Raw genomic sequence first — 18,029 nt, forward strand, 5'->3', positions numbered from 1 at the left:
AGTTGATTAACGTCAAATACTATAAAAGTCACCGTTTATAAAACTGTAATATAGAAGGGAAGGGACACCTTCCACCACCCCAGACTGCTCCAACCTGGCCTTGGGCACTGCCAGGGATCCAGGGGCAGCCACAGCTGCTGCGGGGACGTGTTCCAGTGCCTCCCCACCCTCCCAGGGAACAATTCCTCCCCAATATCCCATCTGAACCTAGTCTTTTTCAATTTCAACTCATCCCAAGCTTGACTTAAGATTTTACTCCAGCCTTCTGCAGCCTTCAGGAGAACCAGCGTTGGGACAAGTGTTTATTCAGCCTAGTAAAAACATTAAAAGTGGGAATAAGTCTGTAGTGACCCAAGGGGCTTTCATGACTTCAACAGGGTGTAAAACCTTGGGAATGCCCTTTCCTACCAGGGTAACATCACTGCTCAGCCAGCCTGCGTGTAGTTACTACTCACTCCCAGTCTGTGCAGCTCCATCACAAAGTCCTGCAGTGCCAGGGAGAAGATTATAAGGTGTTACATTATTTATCCTGATAATTAAAACCACTCCTGACGTTCCAGCTCTGGCTGTTCAAAGCAATAACCCCAGGCCACCTCAAATACTGTAAAAGGAGTTAATCATCCATTTCTGAGTGTGTCAAGTTTATTGATCTTGTTAACAGGAAAACATGTGTGGTTACCTGGGCGAGGAAGGAAAGCACTTATCATCTGAGCTGGTATTTGGATGCTGTTGTTGGTGCCTGAGCTAGCCAAGATCGGTGCTCAGCAAAAATGAATCACAAATGTTACCCTGCCGTGGTTCCCCAGCCAAATTTCTTGTGTGGGTGAATTTACTTTAAACAAATAAATTTTCTCTCCATCCTGATTTTGCTCCAAATGAATGGACACATTATTTTGCCACAGTTCTGCCCAGCAATTAGCACCAAGAACACTTTGCAAGTCCCCTTTCAAGGGTCACAGCTGGTTTAGAGATTTGGGGAGCTTAAAGTGAGAAGCGACGGATGCCTTGTGAGGCTGCCCCGGAGCAGAGGCTGGGCAGAGTCACAGAATAAAGCAGGGATTGATCAAAAGGATCTCCTCCATGGATCCACCCTGGGCAGCACCAGAGCCCAGCCAGGGCTGCACCCAAGAGGAACCCAAATGGTCCCAAAATGCACGAGCGCTCCCGGGGGCTCTCCCTGGGATCAGCTCTGCTCCATGGGCACATTGCAGTTCATTGTCCCATCCCAGCTTTAGCCCGTGCAGTCCCATCCTGCTTGTTTTTCTCTCTCCAGCCCACGTTGTTTGTGCTCCTGGGCCTGAGGTTTGGATCCTTTGTCCTTGGTGCCCAGCTGGAGCAGGAATTGTTTTGTCTCCCTGCTCTGTGCAGAGAGCTCACCATCCCCTGATGTGCAGCCCAGAGCCACACACTAAAGCAGCTCAGAATGTGAAAATATAAAAGCCAAAACCTGAGGCATCAGGACATTGCAGTCCCCACTGCTGCAGAACTTCTCTCTTTGGCTCAGTTCTGGGATTTTCAACCAACTGGGGCACCTCTTTGGGGTGTCATGTTGATTTGATCTGTCTTTAACTTCTGAACATGCTCATGCACGGGGTCAGATGCCCCTTTAGGATCCTAAATGTACGACCATTCTTCCCTTTACAGCCCAGCTCTTGGCTCTGCCAAAGTGCCCCTGAGAGGTCACTTTTCCACAAGCTCCTGGGAACTGCCCTCAGCTCTGTCACCACCTCCAGACCTGGGTTGTTTGGGCTTCATTCCAGCCATTCCATGGTTTGGCTTGGGTGCTGTAAGGCCAGCAGACGTGGAGATTTTTGGTTTTCCCAGGATGGCTGGGAGTACGGACAGCCCATGATATCCTGCAGAGCTCATGGACAGGTTTCTTCTGCAGCTCTGGGATGGACATTGCCCCAGCCTGTGTTTAAATTCCTTTAGCAATTCCTCTCTAATGTCTTCTTTAGCTACTTTTGGAACAGAAACTATTTTATTGCATTTAAATGATAAATTTAACTCTTTTAACGCCTTTAACTCTGGTGACAGTTCCACCATTTCTGTCTTGTGAGAAACAAATATGAATTCCAGCAGAAACTCTTCATCTTGGACTTGAAAGCATCATAAAGCCTCGTTTGCACTGTTGGCAGCTCTGACAGTTTTGGAAACCTCCTTGTCTGGCTTTTGCTCCTCGTGGTAGTTTTTCAGCATTTATTTAAAATTTGGTGGTGTCAGTTTTTCCTCCTCAATGGGTACCAATTAGCCCAGGAGTATCAGAAGAAGATTTGCCTTTCCAGGAGTGTTTCCATCTTTTGGAGACCAGGAAGGAGCGAGAGATAATGAGAGAAAATATTATTCCAGCAATGATGAACGTGAGGGAAGCCCTGGGGAGTGTTTCGGGGTCTGATCTCAGCTCTGAGGGGATAAACCTGAGGAGCTCTGGCCCTCAACTCCGTATTTTCCATGAATAACATGGATTGTTACTCCATCCTTGGCATTGCAGACAAAACAGGCAATTGTGGTCTTGCCAAAATAAAGCTCCTAGGCTGGATCAAAGGAGCAGCAGGGTAGGAATAGCAGGCTTTCCTTTGATTTCCAGCTCTAAGTGCTGTATGCATGGTGGTGTGCCTGCCTTTTAAATGATGTTTGGCTTAATCCTCGAGGTTTTTATGCAGTTGCAAAATCCACGTTTTTTATTACAAGAGCACGATAAGAGTGAGTATTGATCTGAGAATTTCACCCACTCTGAGATAAAACCCAGCTTTAAAATTTGATCCAGTGCAACTGCTCGAGTGTGCATGAACAGCTGTTATTAAAACAAGGTTCTAGAAACAAGTCTGTTATCTTAAATAATATTTTTCCACTGGGAGAATGCATTAGTATCAGTCATAGCATGCATTTGAGCTTATCAATACCAATTAATTCCAGATTTGCAGCTGAAATGTTGGTGGTACAGATAGGAAGTCTGGCAGACATGCTTTAATTTGCATCAAAACACCCCAATAATCATGTGTAAAATGACTTAAAAAATTGTGACCCAGTGGTACATAAACATAATTCCTCTAAATGCAAACCTCCAGGGGATTTGTATTCTCAATTGCTGGCACACTGGAATAATAAAATAAAACTAAATAAAACAATTGGGATAGTTTTATGTGTTAGGAAATATCAATAAATTCCATACCCTAAAACTTTGGTCCAGGAAAATGGGTGCATTTTAAAATGAATTTTAAAATGTGCTTGTGGGGGATGAAAAAGGGTTTTTTTTCACCTTGAATACCAATTATTGGCTGTAAAAAGGTTGTGAAGGGACAGCATTTTAGATGTTTTCTACTGACTCAGACAAACAATTTAAACTTGTAGAGTTTCAAACTGGTTGGCCTTGAAAAATTAAATGTTTCCAACAACAACGACAAAAAAGGTTTAGAGTTTACTTACTAATTCTTTTAATGCTGCTGCCAGAAAACAGGCAGGAAGGTGTGTTGGAACATACTCACTTTTTTGGGCTAACATGAGGAAGAGGCAGTGACTGGCTGGGTTTTTTCCCTAGAAACTGAAGTTTTGGGAGGGATTTGACCCATTTTAGAGTAGAAAACTGCCATTTTTTCACAATTCTTTCCTCAAAGCAGGATTTTCAGAATTTAGGGCTGGGCATCCTTCTCAAGGCTATCCAAAATGTGAATAATTGGGCCCTAAATTCTGAATATTCCAGCCCTCCCTCCTGAAATGTGAGTGGTTTGGTCCCAGGGTGGTTCCTGGAGTGTGGTTGCTTCACTCGGGGCTGAGCAGCCTCCGGAGGGAGGGAAAATGTTTTTAAGGAAAACAAACAGGTTTTTTTTCTCCACGCCTTATCCCATTTCCATGAGGGCACAGAGGGACAGCTCTTCCTTCCCACTGGAGCCAATTTTCCCTGGTGTTTGTTGTCTTAAGAAGGAGTTCCTTATCTCCAAAAGGATCTTTTCCACAGCCCTTTCCCAGTTTGGCATCACCGGTGGGGACCCCTTTAAAGCTCTGGCAATTCCCAGCTGAGGAATTTGTGGGGCAGGGGCTGGATTTGTGGGGCAGATTTATGGTGGAGCTGCAGTTTTTATTGCGCTTCCAATGTTTTTGCAGTTGTGAGGCTTGACCAAATAATTCAGGGAGACCAAGTGCTCAAAATGGGTTTGGATTTAGCCCCAGCTCAAGTCCGTGATGCTCCTAAACCCAACAATCCCACACTGCTGAGGAAAGCTCAGTGTTCCCACCCAGGCCTAACTCCCAGCAAGGTTCTTGAGGAAAATCCATTTTCTTAAAGCACTCTGGAATTCCACAGAGCCATGGAAAAGCCCTGTGAGATGGAGTGCGGCCACCCCCAGCACTGCTCCACGTCCCCAGGTGCCACATCCACAGGGATTTTGAATCCCTGAAGGGATGGGGACTCCACCAGCCCCAGTCCCAATGCCTGAGCACCTTTTCCATGAAAAAATATTCCCAATATCCAACCTAAACCTCTCCTGGCACAGCTTGAGGCTGTTTCCTCTCGTCCTGTTCTCTGGGAGCAGAGCCTGACCCCCTCTGGCTGCCCTCTCCTATCAGGGAGATCTTTTTATCTGTGAAATAAAAAGAGAATTAAACCAGCTAATTTTGGTAACTTGGAGATTGCTGTTATTTTTGCAGCAGTTGTGGAGTCCATTTATTGATGGGTGCAAATTTCTGGTCAAATAATAGCTTAAACATGCTAACATTATAGGTATTATTTTTAATTAACTTGTGCTGAGGCATGTGTTTCACTTTTAATTCAAGTGTCAGGCTTGTGAAGTCTGTTTCTCATCATGCTTAAGGTTAAAATATTAGGTCACCAGAAGAAAGAACTATTTGAGGCACAGAAGACAAATTAAATGTTAGGAGGAAAGAGAGGGGAGGGAGGAGCAGAATAAAGCTGTGACTCCAGAAAATAAGGGAAAGCGGGAAAGAGTTAGGGAGAGATAAAATGGGCTGAAACTCATTTTGTGGGGCTCAATATTGCAGGTTTTTCTATCAGTTTGAAGAGTTCAAAGCTGCATTTGCAGTGTTCTCATACCCAGGAAGGGTTGGGATGTTGCTTTCTAGAACATCAGAATCTGAATTTCAGAATTTTGGGCTGGGCAGGCAACCTTTTCAAGCCTAACCAAAATGTGCATAATTGGGCCCTAAATTCTGAGTATTCCCTCCCAGCTAGGAGGGATTTGGACAAAAAGCCTGAAGGATGTGGCCAAGCTCCTAGAGGAAGTCTCTTCCCTTTGCCTTGGTGTCCAGTTCCCAGCAGTGTGTAGGACATGGATGAGGATGGGATGGGCTCCAGCCCCATCCATCCCCTCCCAAGGCCCCTCAGACCATCAGCCACTGGGTCTGGGATCACTCAGGGCAGAGCAGCTGCAGATTTATGGGATTTTTTGGGATGGAAGGATTGGCAGCTCCACCCCAACCTCCTTCCTGGAGCTCCGTGCCCGATGAGAGGTGGGCAGGGTGGCTGAAACCCCTGTGGCTCCAGGAGGGAATCCAGCAGGAGGGAGGGGATTTTTCTGGGGGTTTTCTCCTCTGAGAGAGGAGGCAACATTCAGCACGTGTAATCCTATCCCTCTTGACTGCTCTTCAAAATCATTTCACTTTTTTTTCCCCACTCTGAGTTTCGAAACTTGGACGAGCTGAGCTTCCAAACGTAACCTGAAAACGGCTCTGTCAAACAAACCACCAGTGCCAGGAGTTCCTGCCATTCCCGTAACTCTGCAAATATGATTTGCAGTTCATCCTGAATAATGGTGTCAGCAGTCTGCCAGGACACAGCCAAACCCTGCTCCCGAGGCTGTTCCCTAAGCAGCTGCAGCTGCTGAGCCACCCCACCTGCAGGGACTGCCCTTGGCCTTTGCAGGAGCTGTGTCAGCACAGGGACATTTAGGAGGGAAGAACATCCCTCAAGGCTGATTTATTGATTTTTGATCAATATTTAGCTCTAATCTGTGGCCCTAATGTGGCCTCAGTGCTGGCCTGGGCTCCCTGCTGCCATCCCACTGCAAATCCATTCAACCAGCATGCCAAACCCACAGGAAATTTAGGATTATTTATCCATACCTGGATTGGAGGCATCATTCAGAGCAACCATCAGTCTGAACAGCGAGGTAACAACTCAGTAAAGCAATTCCTCAGGCAGATTTAATTAATTATTTATTTATTAAAATATTTAATTATTAATTATTTTTTTAATCGCAGAGTCCTAGAATGGTTTGGGTTGAGGAGGACATTAAAGATCATCTTATTCCAACCCCTGCCAGAAGCAGGGACACTTTCCACTATCCCAGGCTGTATTATTATTATTATTATTAATTGATTCAGAGGTGCTATGGGACTCTATAATGATGTCAAAGCACAGCATTATGAATTTTTTACTTTCTGCCTCTGCTTTCCCAGTGACCCATTTCAACCCCTGGCTGCCCTGTGCCTTTCAAGGGGTGTCAAACAGCAACAGCTTTTATTCCCCAGAATTTTTCCCTAATTTACACAATGACATGCATGTCTGGGCAGTTCTCTCCTTTTTGCAAAGCGAAATGCAGGAATTTGCTGAAATATAATCATGAAACAGAGCCAAGGTGTTCCCATTTTCCAAGTGAGGTACAAGGAACTGGGTTTTGCTCTTTGGAAAGTATGAGAGAATTTTATTCATCTGTTTGCTTTAAGGGAGATCTGCCAAGTCAAAACCCTTTCATTTCATCCTGCGTGAAGCTGGAACATGAGGAAGGAACAAAATATAATTTATTTAACAATGTACAAATAATTTATACAGAGAGGGGGCACTGGGTGTACATAACCATAAAAATAATTTATTGCTACACCTTGTAATTAGACAGACAAAAGAAAGACAAAATGTCTTTCACTTTGTCAGTGAAAAAAATGTCTGCAGTCTTCACCCAGAGCCAAAACTTTTCCATCTCCCCTTGGTAGATCTGGGAGGTAATTCAACATTTATTTGCTTTTGCTCTTCAGATTGGTTAATTCTCATAAATCAACCTTCTCTGCATTTACACCTTAATTCATGCTGGCTTGTGGGACACTCAAAGCATTTGGGACTTTGTCTGGCCTGGTTCTGTTCTCTCCTTTGGCCACTTTTGCTCAAGATATCCAAATTAGTCCTGTATTTATGATTCTTTCTTGCAGGGTGCTCATTTAAATCCTTCTTAAGGCACAAAGGGGAAGAGGGAAGGGAAGGGAAGGGAAGGGAAGGGAAGGGAAGGGAAGGGAAGGGAAGGGAAGGGAAGGGAAGGGAAGGGAAGGAAAGGGAAGGAAAGGGAAGGAAAGGAAAGGAAAGGAAAGGAAAGGAAAGGAAAGGAAAGGAAAGGAAAGGAAAGGAAAGGAAAGGAAAGGAAAGGAAAGGAAAGGAAAGGAAAGGAAAGGAAAGGAAAGGAAAGGAAAGGAAAGGAAAGGAAAGGAAAGGAAAGGTCCATGGGGTGTGGTAGGAATGACCACACAATTACAGCATCTCTGCAATATGCTTTTTTAATATAGTGGATTGTAAAAATAAATACAACGTGATCTCACAGGTTCAGTTCTTCTATCAATATATGAAATTCTTCCAAATGGACTCACATTAAAGCCTGGTTACAAAGCTTTTGCTGAACTGAGTTCCTGGACTTGTTGTTGGCACTTGCTGGAAATGTTGTTTAAATTTGGGCGATTTCTTGTAATTTAGGAAAAAAAGGCTGGCAAAGAAAATTCAGGATGTTGGGAAGTGGAGTTTGACAGAGAACCTTGCAGAGGTGGTTTGTGTTTAGGAACCAGTTGCAGAGGAGGTGATACCACAAAGCCCCTCCAGGCTTAGTGTGAGCCAATGAAGTCAATATTGCAGTCTGATTGTTAATGCTTCTCTGCATGGGGATGCCCAAAAAGCTGCAGAGGCAGAAATTCTGCCCAGTTTCAGAAAGGAGCTGCTCTGGGAGGGGGATCAGCTTCTGGATTCACTGGAGCCTCACGCCAGGAGCAGCTGAGATAAAGAGATGGAATCAGAGAATGGGCTGGGCTGAGGGGGATCTTAAAGAGATTTTGGCTGCGGACACCCTTCAAAGCTCCTCCTTGGTTTTCTGTGAGTTTGAGCAATGAGATCCTCAGGGACACCTGAGCAGGGTGTAAATTAATCCTTGGTGCTATTATTACACCAAGCCAGAGGTGTTGTCACAGGGGGAAGTGCAGCAGGATCCAAAAGCAATGGGCCAGCTCCAAAATAAACACCCAGGCTGGAAATATTGACAGAGTGAAACAGAAAACAGAGTGGAAACCAAATCTGAAAAGAAAGGATCTTAACAGTGCTGTATCATCTGCTGGTCATTAAAACCCAGCTCTTTGTCCTGTGCAGCCTTCACCCAACGCTCAGAGGGGCCTTGTGGGGTGCAGGAGTGCAAGGAGCAGGAATCTGCTGGAACCCTGGCTGCTGAGAACTTCAGACTTTCTGTGCTGGCAGGCTCTGACCCCCAGGAGAACACTGCATTTGACCTGAGGCCGTGGAGAAGCTTCCAAAATGGAATGGGAGAGCTGGGATTGTGGGTGTGCAGTTTGAATAGAAGTGTGTGATACCACAGGGTGGAGAACTTAGAGTTTAAGTTTTATTTATTGATAGAATAATGGAGTTTTGAGTTTTGTATATTACTAGAATACTAGGTATACATAGTAATATATATCTAGCAAGATGGAGGTTTTAGGGCAGTGGCTGGTCCTTCTTCACCTTCTTCTTCAGCTCCTCCTCCATGGGTTTGGGTGGTTTTGTGTAATTGGATAAAAAATCCCCATTGCGGGCACGGGTGGTTGGTTATTGGGTTAAAAGTAAAAAGAATTCAGGTGTCATTTCTTAATTGGACAGTTGATCCTTAAAAGGCCTTGTCAAGAGAGAGGTGGGGCTCCATTTGTAGTTTGTCAGAGTGAAGTGCTGCAGAGCTCAGGGTTTGTGAGACTGTGGCAGAGATGAGAACTAACAAACATCTGAGTCCCAACAAGAAATTCCGTCTTGTGTATTTAATCCCCACCTTGGCAGAAAAAAAAGAAGCCAAGACTCCACGGGAATCAGTTATGGGGCAGCTCCCAGACCCCAGATGCTGTGCTGTGGTCGGGCTGGAATTGTTCCTGTCCTCCCCACTCCAGCCACAATTTGCACAGGTGATCCAAACCCATCCACAGCCAGAAACGCCCCCAGGCTTGCACTGACTTCCAGTTCGTTAGGACTTCATCATTAGGATTTAAGTGTTTAGCTGTAAGTGTTCACACGTTAATTGCTGGGTCAGGGCTAATTTCCATCGTGCTGGAGCCGAAGGGACCTTTCCTTGTGCGGGATCAGGATCAAGAGGCAGAAACACATCGGAGCAGGGATGAGGTGGTTCCTTACACAGAGCAGGTGAGGGATGCCAAACGCGCTGTGGGAAAGGAACGGGGCTCAGCCTTGATCCCGGGAAACTGAGAGCTGTGCTTAAAGCCAAAAACTGATAACAGCTGTGTCTAAAGCAAAAAATCCGATCGCTGTGTTTAAAGCCAAAAACCGATTGCTGTGTTTAAAACAAAAAACCGATTGCTGTGTTTAAAACCTAAAACTGATAGGTGTGTTTAAAGCCAAACCCGATAATAGCTGTGTTTAAAGCCAAAACCTGGTAGGTGTGTTTCAAGCCAAAAGCCGATTGCTGTGTTTAAAACAAAAAACCGATTGCTGTGTTTAAAACCCAGAACTGGCAGGTGTGTTTAAAGCCAAAACCCGACGGCTGTGTTTGAAGCCAAAGCCGAAAATAGCTGTATTGAAAGGCAGAGCGCTGCCAGGGGGCAGCAGGAGGTGGGGAATGCGTTTGGGCTGCAGGAGCCCTTCACGGCTCTGTGCGTTTCGTGTCGGGCTCCGGCTCTGGGTTTGGATGGGGTCGGACGGAATGTCTGCAAAGCACAGGGTGATCACCTCGGCAGCATCTGTTCCGTGGGAAAGGGTTTGGAGAGCCGGGGCCGCTCCCCAGAACCGCTCTGCTGTGGGGAGCGGTGGCTCGGGGAGCTGCTGCTCAGGACAGGAACCTCCCGGCCCTTTTTGTGTGAGCCCGAGCAGGGGCCAGGGCACCGCGGCCCCTCTGGGTCCCTCTGTTCCTTTCGTTTGTTTTACCCTTCTGCCCATTCTGGAGCTGATTTCCAAAACAAATCCTAAGTAGTTCCTGCTCCTCAGGAGCAACTAATCTGCTGTTTTCCCTGTGGGAATTCCCTGGATGCAGCCCCAGGGCAGAGCTGGTGGCATCCTGACCCTTCCTCTTTACTCCAATCTTCCCCTCCTGAGATTTTCTGCAAAATCCCGCTCCTCAGGGCATTTCCAGCCAGGTGAGCTGCCGGTCCTTGGGGGAGCCTTTCTGTAGTTCCGGAGTGAAATTCCATGATAAATTTATCCTGGAGAAGAGGAGGCTCAGGGGCCCTTGTGGCTCTGCACAGCTCCTGACAGGAGGGGACAGCCGGGGGGTCTGGCTGTGCTCCAGGGAACAGGGACAGGAGGAGAGGGAACGGCCCCAGGCTGGGCCAGGGCAGGCTCAGGGTATTGGGTAAATATTGGATATAAATTTGATAGATACAAATAGTGGATGTTGGGAAAAGTGCTCATGGAAAAGGAATTGCCCAGGGCAGTGCTGAGCCCCCATCCCTGGGGGGATTTTAAATCCCTGTGGATGTGGCACTCGGGGACATGGGGCAGTGATGGCCGTGGCAGTGCAGGTGGAGCAGCTGGACTCGATGACCCTGGAGGGCTTTTCCAGCCTCAGGGATCCCCTGATTCTCTCTGGCCATTGCCAGTTTGCCCAATCTGGCCTCTCCTCCCTGGTGAGGAGCTTCCACCTGCTGTTAACATCAGCCCAAGAGTTTGGAATCCCTGCAGGATCAGAGCAACACCTGGATACTCCCAATGGCTGCATTCCACTGGGGGAGCAGGGATAGGAGGAGAGGGAATGGCCTCAGGCTGGGTCAGGGGAGGCTCAGGGTGGATATTTTGGAAATTTGCTTTAGAGAAGTGGTGGTCAGACTTTGGCACAGTGGTGGTGATGCCTTCTGCAGGCTGCCCTGGAGCAGTTATTCTGTAACTGGGCAGAGTTACAGAATAAAGCAGGGATTGATCAAAAGGATCTCCTCCATGGATCCACCCTGGGCAGCACCAGAGCCCAGCCAGGGCTGCACCCAAGAGGAACCCAAATGGTCCCAAAATGCACGAGCGCTCCCGGGGGCTCTCCCTGGGATCAGCTCTGCTCCATGGGCACATTGCAGTTCATTGTCCCATTCCAGCTTTAGCCCGTGCAGTCCCATCCTGCTTGTTTTTCTCTCTCCAGCCCACGTTGTTGGTGCTCCTGGGCCTGAGGTTTGGATCCTTTGTCCTTGGTGCCCAGCTGGAGCAGGAATTGTTTTGTCTCCCTGCTCTGTGCAGAGAGCTCACCATCCCCTGATGTGCAGCCCAGAGCCACACACTAAAGCAGCTCAGAATGTGAAAATATAAAAGCCAAACCTGAGGCATCAGTGGAGTCCCCATCCCTGGAGGGATTTAAGATCCCTGTGCATGTGGCACTTGGGGACGTGGTCAGTGGTGGCCTTGGCAGGGCTGGGAAATGAATGGTTGGACTCAATTTTAGCGGCCTTTTCCAACCTTAAGGATTCTATGATGCTATAATTCCATAAAAAATAATTACTGGCTAATTAATTCTATCCTACCTGGGCATTTAATGATGAGAAGATGAACTCAACTCCAGAGCCTGCAGTCGCTGTTGGGGTTTTTCAGCTCAGGTTTCAGTTCTTCTCTTCAAGAGCCAGCAGAATAAAGATATTGTCACCAGAGTGACTCCCTGCAGGAACACAAGGGTTCTTGTGGTTGTGGATCCCCACTTGCATCTCAGGTGTCTTTGTTGCCTGAATCCCTGAGGCACCTCAGCCCTCCCTGTTAATGGGAGCTATTAATGAAGAGTTTAATTGGCAGTTAAAGTCCTGCTTTTGCCACCCAGCTTCCAAGGTGCTTGGGAATACCTCGGGACCCTTCTCCAGGGAAGCCTGGACCCTCTCCCACCGATTTCCCGGTGGTGAGGTGGCTGTGGAGGAGGTTTCACGAATTCACAGAATGACCGGGTTGGAAGAGACCTTCAAGATCATGGAGTCCAGCCCAGCCCCAGCACCTCAGCTAAACCCTGGCACCCAGTGCCACCTCCAGGCTTTTTAAACTCATCCAGGGATGGTGACTGCACCACCTCCCCGGGCAGCCATTCCAGAACTTTGTCACCCTTTCTGGAAAAGCTTTTTCCCAATTTCCAACCTGAATTTCCCTTGGCACAGCTTGAGCCTGTGTGCTCTGGTTCTGTCAGTGCAGCCTGGAGACAGAGCCCAAGCCCAGCTGAGCACAGGCACCTTTCAGGAGCTGTGGGGAGTGCTGAGGTCACCCCTGAGTCTCCTTTTCTCCAGGCTGAGCACCCCCAGCTCCCTCAGCCGTTCCTCACAGGGTTTGTGTCCCCAGCCCCTCTCCAGCCTCCTTGTCCTTGTTTCCATCTCTCCCATCCCTCTTTCCCACCCCCTCGCCTTCACACTCATCAATTGCTGCGCTTAATCCCTGGGGTTTGGCTTCTCGCAGTGAGCGCTGCGGGAAGCCCGGCCCGCTGCTCCGGGAGCCCGGGGGATGTCTGGGATGTCCTGGCAGGCGATCCCAGCTCTTCTCCCCACTAATCCCATTACCGGCGCTGGCCGCGGTGGCAGGGCGCTGGGAGCGGCCGCTGCCTCCGCCCCAGCGCACAAAGAACGGGCGACTTCAAAGAGCCCCCACGGGATTTGCATTTCCAAGCTCTCGCAGCCAAGGTCTTCAGCAGGGGATGAAAGTGGCTTTTGTTAAACTTAATGGCAGAGTTGATTAAAAAAAGCTCTGATTTTTCCCTCATTAAGGCGTAGTGTGATTCCGCTGTTGGGTTTTTGGCATCTGGGGGAGGGAGAATTCTGCGCACAAAGGAAGTAACCTGTTCCCTACGCGGCTGTCACCATCCCTAGGGATATTCCAGTATCATTTATCCCAGTTTGAGAGCCATAGAGGAGCTGCCTGGGCAGGAATAACGAAGAAAACATCAGCAACTTTTCATAAAGCTCCTCCTTTTTGCTGGGAGCTCAAGCAGAGCCGAGGTGTCTGTCCAGAAAATCCATCCCAAAAATCTCAGTGCAAAGAATCTCCGAGTGGATCCTCAGAGGAAGGAATTGAAAGGGCTGATTCATGCGGTTGGGATTTAGGGACCATGTACTCAAACCCCTCCTCAAAACCCCACTAAAACTCCCTGTCCAGAGCTGATTATTCAAAATACCCAGTGTCTGCCTGGGTCTTCAGTAATTTCCTTTCTTTGCTTTGTTTGAAGAGCATTGGCAAATAATTTCCCATCTGGATTTCTGGATTGAATGTCTCCTATATTGCCTAAAAGAAAGCACCTAATGAAAGAAATGTGTCTGTAGAACTCCTGTCTCAGTTTTGGTTCTGTTCTAGCACTAAATGCTGCCACACACGGAAGGCTGAGCAAACATTTCCTATTTCCTGGGTACCACTGCTGGCAGAGGTTGGATTTTCTACATACACTTTAAATTCTGCCTGCATGACTCTTCCTGCTGTGTTTATCAATATTAAGCACAAGCTTGGTTCAAAAATAGAAAACTATGTGTTAGCTGCTTTAAATAAACATCAATCCTATTTTTCCAAGCAGTTTATATTTCTCTTCTAATCAAGGCTGGGTGTATTTCTGAGCAGAGCCTTAAAAGCACTCATTTCATGCAACATTAATGTGTATTTTGGCTAAGCTGAAATGCCACTTTTTACCACGCAGATGAAAGGGGTTTATTTAAACAAACAAATATTCAAGATATTTTTGAGTGGAATGAAATAATCCCAATTGTTTTCAATATTTTACAGTCACCATTTTGTGTTTCTGGCTGGTTTCAGGGATGAGTATGAGGAGGATGGGTTTTGCCAGCCCTACAGGGGCATCGCCTGCGCCCGCTTCATTGGCAACAGAACCATCTACATGGAGTCCCTGCACATGCAGGGGGAAATAGAAAATCAGATTACAGGTGGGTAAAAACACCGTGGCTGCTTCCCCACCGAGCTGTCTGCTCCCAAAAAGCTGCTGGGGTTTTATAAACAGCGATGTTGTTTTGCTTTGCTTTATTCCCTCTTACCATGAGCTCGTCTGGGTGTCTCTGCTCCTCCAGCTCCTTCCAAAACACCTGGAAAAAAAAAAAAAAGATTTTTCAAGGAGAAGGGGCTGTGTGTTTACAGCTTCTGGGAGACTCAGTGCTGCTGTTATCCCAGCAGGTTTTGCAAGCGAAGGAGGACAAACTTTAGCTGATTTTACGTGGCTGGAATAATTTAGGTGCTGGGAAAGGCTGCATAAATAATCCAGCAAGCAGTATTATTCCTTTGGATTTAGGGGAGAACCAGTTGCCATTAGTTTTGTGGGATGTACTGATGGTGTTGCTGAATTCACAGATGCCATAGATACCATGATGTTCTCTATTTTTCATATAAATTAACTTGGCCTGATCCTAGCCCTGGTACTCATCTCTATATGCAGATTTTTTTTTTCCTTGCTGTCAGAATATCCCAAATTTCTCTTTTCCCTTTGTCTTCAAACACTGTTTGCAAAACAAGGCTTCATTGCGTTTGCAAAAAAAGACTGCATTGCATTTCTTGGGCTTTTCCGCAAGAAATACAATGTGGAGCCACCAGTTCATAATCTTCCAGCATTTAGTTTGAAAAGTTATTTGGGATTGTATTGGGATTGTCACCTTCCACGAAGGAACCGGTGCAGGAATTTGGGGTTTAGCTGTTGGGCTTCCAAATAATACATGAATTTTTAAATTATTCTAAGTTATTTGGGAGGAAAAAAGGAATAAGTAAAGGAATAATTAAAGGAATAATTACATTTGGGGGTTGGGTAATGAGCTTAGCATTAATCCCGTGATGAAAACCTGATGTATTTTCCTTGTCAGTGAAATCAGCATGGTTAATGACTTCCAGTGTAATTAGTGCTGTGCATTCCTGTTCATCACCTGCACAGCTGCAGTGGGAAGTGAGGGTTTTTCTGGGAAGGAAACAGCCCAGGGAAGAAGTTCCCAAGCCAAACCCCCGTGTGTGTTTTCCAGCTGCCTTCACCATGATCGGCACCTCCAGCCACTTGTCGGATAAGTGCTCCCAGTTTGCCATCCCCTCGCTGTGCCACTACGCCTTCCCCTACTGCGACGAGACCTCCTCTGCTCCCAAACCCCGGGATCTGTGCCGGGATGAGTGTGAGATCCTGGAGAACGTCCTGTGCCAGACCGAGTACATCTTTGCCAGGTCCAACCCCATGATCCTGATGAGGCTGAAGCTGCCCAACTGCGAGGATCTGCCCCAGCCCGACAGCCCCGAGGCTGTCAACTGCATCCGCATCGGGATTCCCATGGCTGATCCCATCAATAAAAGTGAGTGCAGAACGTCTGCTTTTCCATGGAAAAGGTGCTGCTGTGCCAAGACTGGCTGCAAGGGCTCGTGCATCCCGCTTGGAGCCAGTGCGGGGCGTTGACAGCTCACGGGTGGAATTCCCAGCTTGTCCAGCAGGGGTAGGAATTCTGAAGGATTTCTTCAGGAATTCTGAAGGATTTCTTCAGGAATTCCGAAGGATTCTTCAGGTCTTTTCTAAGTAATATGGGGTTGGAAACTATGGAGTGTAAGCATTTGGATGCTGAGGAATATGGGTGGCTTCATCCTCCCTGCTCCTTCATCCTCCTCCCACCTCAGCCTGACGTGCTCCAGCAGCACCACAGGTACACTGGAGGGATCCTTGTCAGGAGGAACATTTGCAGGGCTGTCCTGCCTAAGCCAGCCTAATTTTAGGCTCTGGCTGAGCCTACTCTTTGATCAGGCAGGGCTGCAGCCTGTTCACAGCCCTTCCACATCTGAACAGTCAAATATAAAACGAGGCTCCCACAAATTGTCCACCTTCCTACGAAAAGAATGGCTGCAGTTCCATTTCCCACTGCAGTTTTGCCCTCTTTTGTGCACCTCATATTAAAAATGCTTGGCAGAAGCTGTTTTCACTACAGGAGCATAAGCTTTAAATCCCCCCAGGAATGTGAATGCAAAGCAGGCCCTGCCTTGCAGCCACACCAAACTGGGAGCCCACACTCCCAAACTGGGCCATGCTGGGAGATGCCAACAGCTCATCCTGAGATGCTGCTCTGCTCCAGAGCCTGCAGTCGCTGTTGGGGTTTTTCAGCTCAGGTTTCAGTTCTTCTCTTCAAGAGCCAGCAGAATAAAGATATTGTTACCAGAGTGACTCCCTGCAGGAACACAAGGGTTCTTGTGGTTGTGGATCCCTGCTTGCATCTCAGGTGTCTTTGTTGCCTGAATCCCTGAGGCACCTCAGCCCTCCCTGTTAATGGGAGCTATTAATGAAGAGTTTAATTGGCAGTTAAAGTCCTGCTTTTGCCACCCAGCTTCCAAGGTGCTTGGGAATACCTCGGGACCCTTCTCCAGGGAAGCCTGGACCCTCTCCCACCGATTTCCCGGTGGTGAGGTGGCTGTGGAGGAGGTTTCACGAATTCACAGAATCACCGGGTTGGAAGAGACCTTCAAGATCATGGAGTCCAGCCCAGCCCCAGCACCTCAGCTAAACCCTGGCACCCAGTGCCACCTCCAGGCTTTTAAAACTCACCCAGGAATGGTGACTGCACCACCTCCCCGGGCAGCCATTCCAGAACTTTGTCACCCTTTCTGGGAAAGCTTTTTCCCAATTTCCAACCTGAATTTCCCTTGGCACAGCTTGAGCCTGTGTGCTCTGGTTCTGTCAGTGCAGCCTGGAGACAGAGCCCAAGCCCAGCTGGGCACAGGCACCTTTCAGGAGCTGTGGGGAGTGCTGAGGTCACCCCTGAGTCTCCTTTTCTCCAGGCTGAGCACCCCCAGCTCCCTCAGCTGTTCCTCACAGGGTTTGTGTCCCCAGCCCCTCTCCAGCCTCGTTGTCCTTGTTTCCATCTCTCCCATCCCTCTTTCCCACCCCCTCACCTTCACACACTCATAAATGAAGAGTGGCTTTGTCTTTTGCTTGTCTTTGCAGATCACAGGTGCTACAACAGCACGGGTGTGGATTACCGGGGCACGGTGAGCGTGACGCGCTCGGGGCGGCAGTGCCAGCCCTGGAACTCGCAGTACCCCCACACCCACACCTTCACTGCTGCCAGGTACCCCGAGCTCAACGGGGGCCACTCCTACTGCAGGAACCCTGGCAACCAGAAGGACGCCCCGTGGTGCTTCACCTTGGATGAGAACCTCAAGTCAGAGCTCTGCGATGTCCCGGCCTGTGGTAATGCCTGACCCGGGGTGGGCTGGAGCTGGGGGCAAGGGGAAGGGTTTTGATGCCTTGTGAGGCTGCCCCGGAGCAGAGGCTGGGCAGAGTCACAGAATAAAGCAGGGATTGATCAAAAGGATCTCCTCCATGGATCCACCCTGGGCAGCACCAGAGCCCAGCCAGGGCTGCACCCAAGAGGAACCCAAATGGTCCCAAAATGCACGAGCGCTCCCGGGGGCTCTCCCTGGGATCAGCTCTGCTCCATGGGCACATTGCAGTTCATTGTCCCATTCCAGCTTTAGCCCGTGCAGTCCCATCCTGCTTGTTTTTCTCTCTCCAGCCCACGTTGTTTGTGCTCCTGGGCCTGAGGTTTGGATCCTTTGTCCTTGGTGCCCAGCTGGAGCAGGAATTGTTTTGTCTCCCTGCTCTGTGCAGAGAGCTCACCATCCCCTGATGTGCAGCCCAGAGCCACACACTAAAGCAGCTCAGAATGTGAAAATATAAAAGCCAAAACCTGAGGCATCAAGTTTGGTGCCCAGAATGTCTTTGGTGAGTCCCTGGGAATGGAGCTGTAGAAAACCCTGGCTGGCCCTGCTCCAGGAGCCACTAGAGCACTTGCTGCCCCTGCAGTGACAAAGTGGTGCCATGAAAATAATTTCCTGGGGATGGCTGTGCACTGCCAGGTCAGGTGTTCTTGACTTTCCACATTGTTGTTCC

General features: G+C 48.2%; 1 protein-coding gene and 1 long non-coding RNA gene across 4 annotated transcripts in view; one reads left to right on the forward strand and one right to left on the reverse strand.

Annotated features, from left to right (window-relative positions):
• Positions 1-18,029, forward strand: part of ROR1 (receptor tyrosine kinase like orphan receptor 1) — a 156,642-nt gene that overhangs the window by 128,686 nt on the left and 9,927 nt on the right. For 2 of the 3 annotated variants that reach the window (XM_068198993.1, XM_068198994.1), the window contains 3 exons: positions 13,931-14,058; positions 15,133-15,450; positions 17,082-17,327. In XM_068198993.1, coding sequence (XP_068055094.1) covers positions 13,931-14,058; positions 15,133-15,450; positions 17,082-17,327 — 692 coding nt within the window. Of the gene's footprint in view, positions 1-9,253; positions 9,377-13,930; positions 14,059-15,132; positions 15,451-17,081; positions 17,328-18,029 lie in introns of those variants that run through there. The other variant, XM_068198995.1, reaches the window with a different exon arrangement.
• Positions 1-18,029, reverse strand: part of LOC137478891 (uncharacterized) — a 369,499-nt gene that overhangs the window by 12,941 nt on the left and 338,529 nt on the right. The window lies entirely within an intron of this gene.

This window comes from Anomalospiza imberbis, chromosome 9 (genome assembly GCF_031753505.1).
Source record: "Anomalospiza imberbis isolate Cuckoo-Finch-1a 21T00152 chromosome 9, ASM3175350v1, whole genome shotgun sequence".
Taxonomy (NCBI): domain Eukaryota; kingdom Metazoa; phylum Chordata; class Aves; order Passeriformes; family Viduidae; genus Anomalospiza; species Anomalospiza imberbis.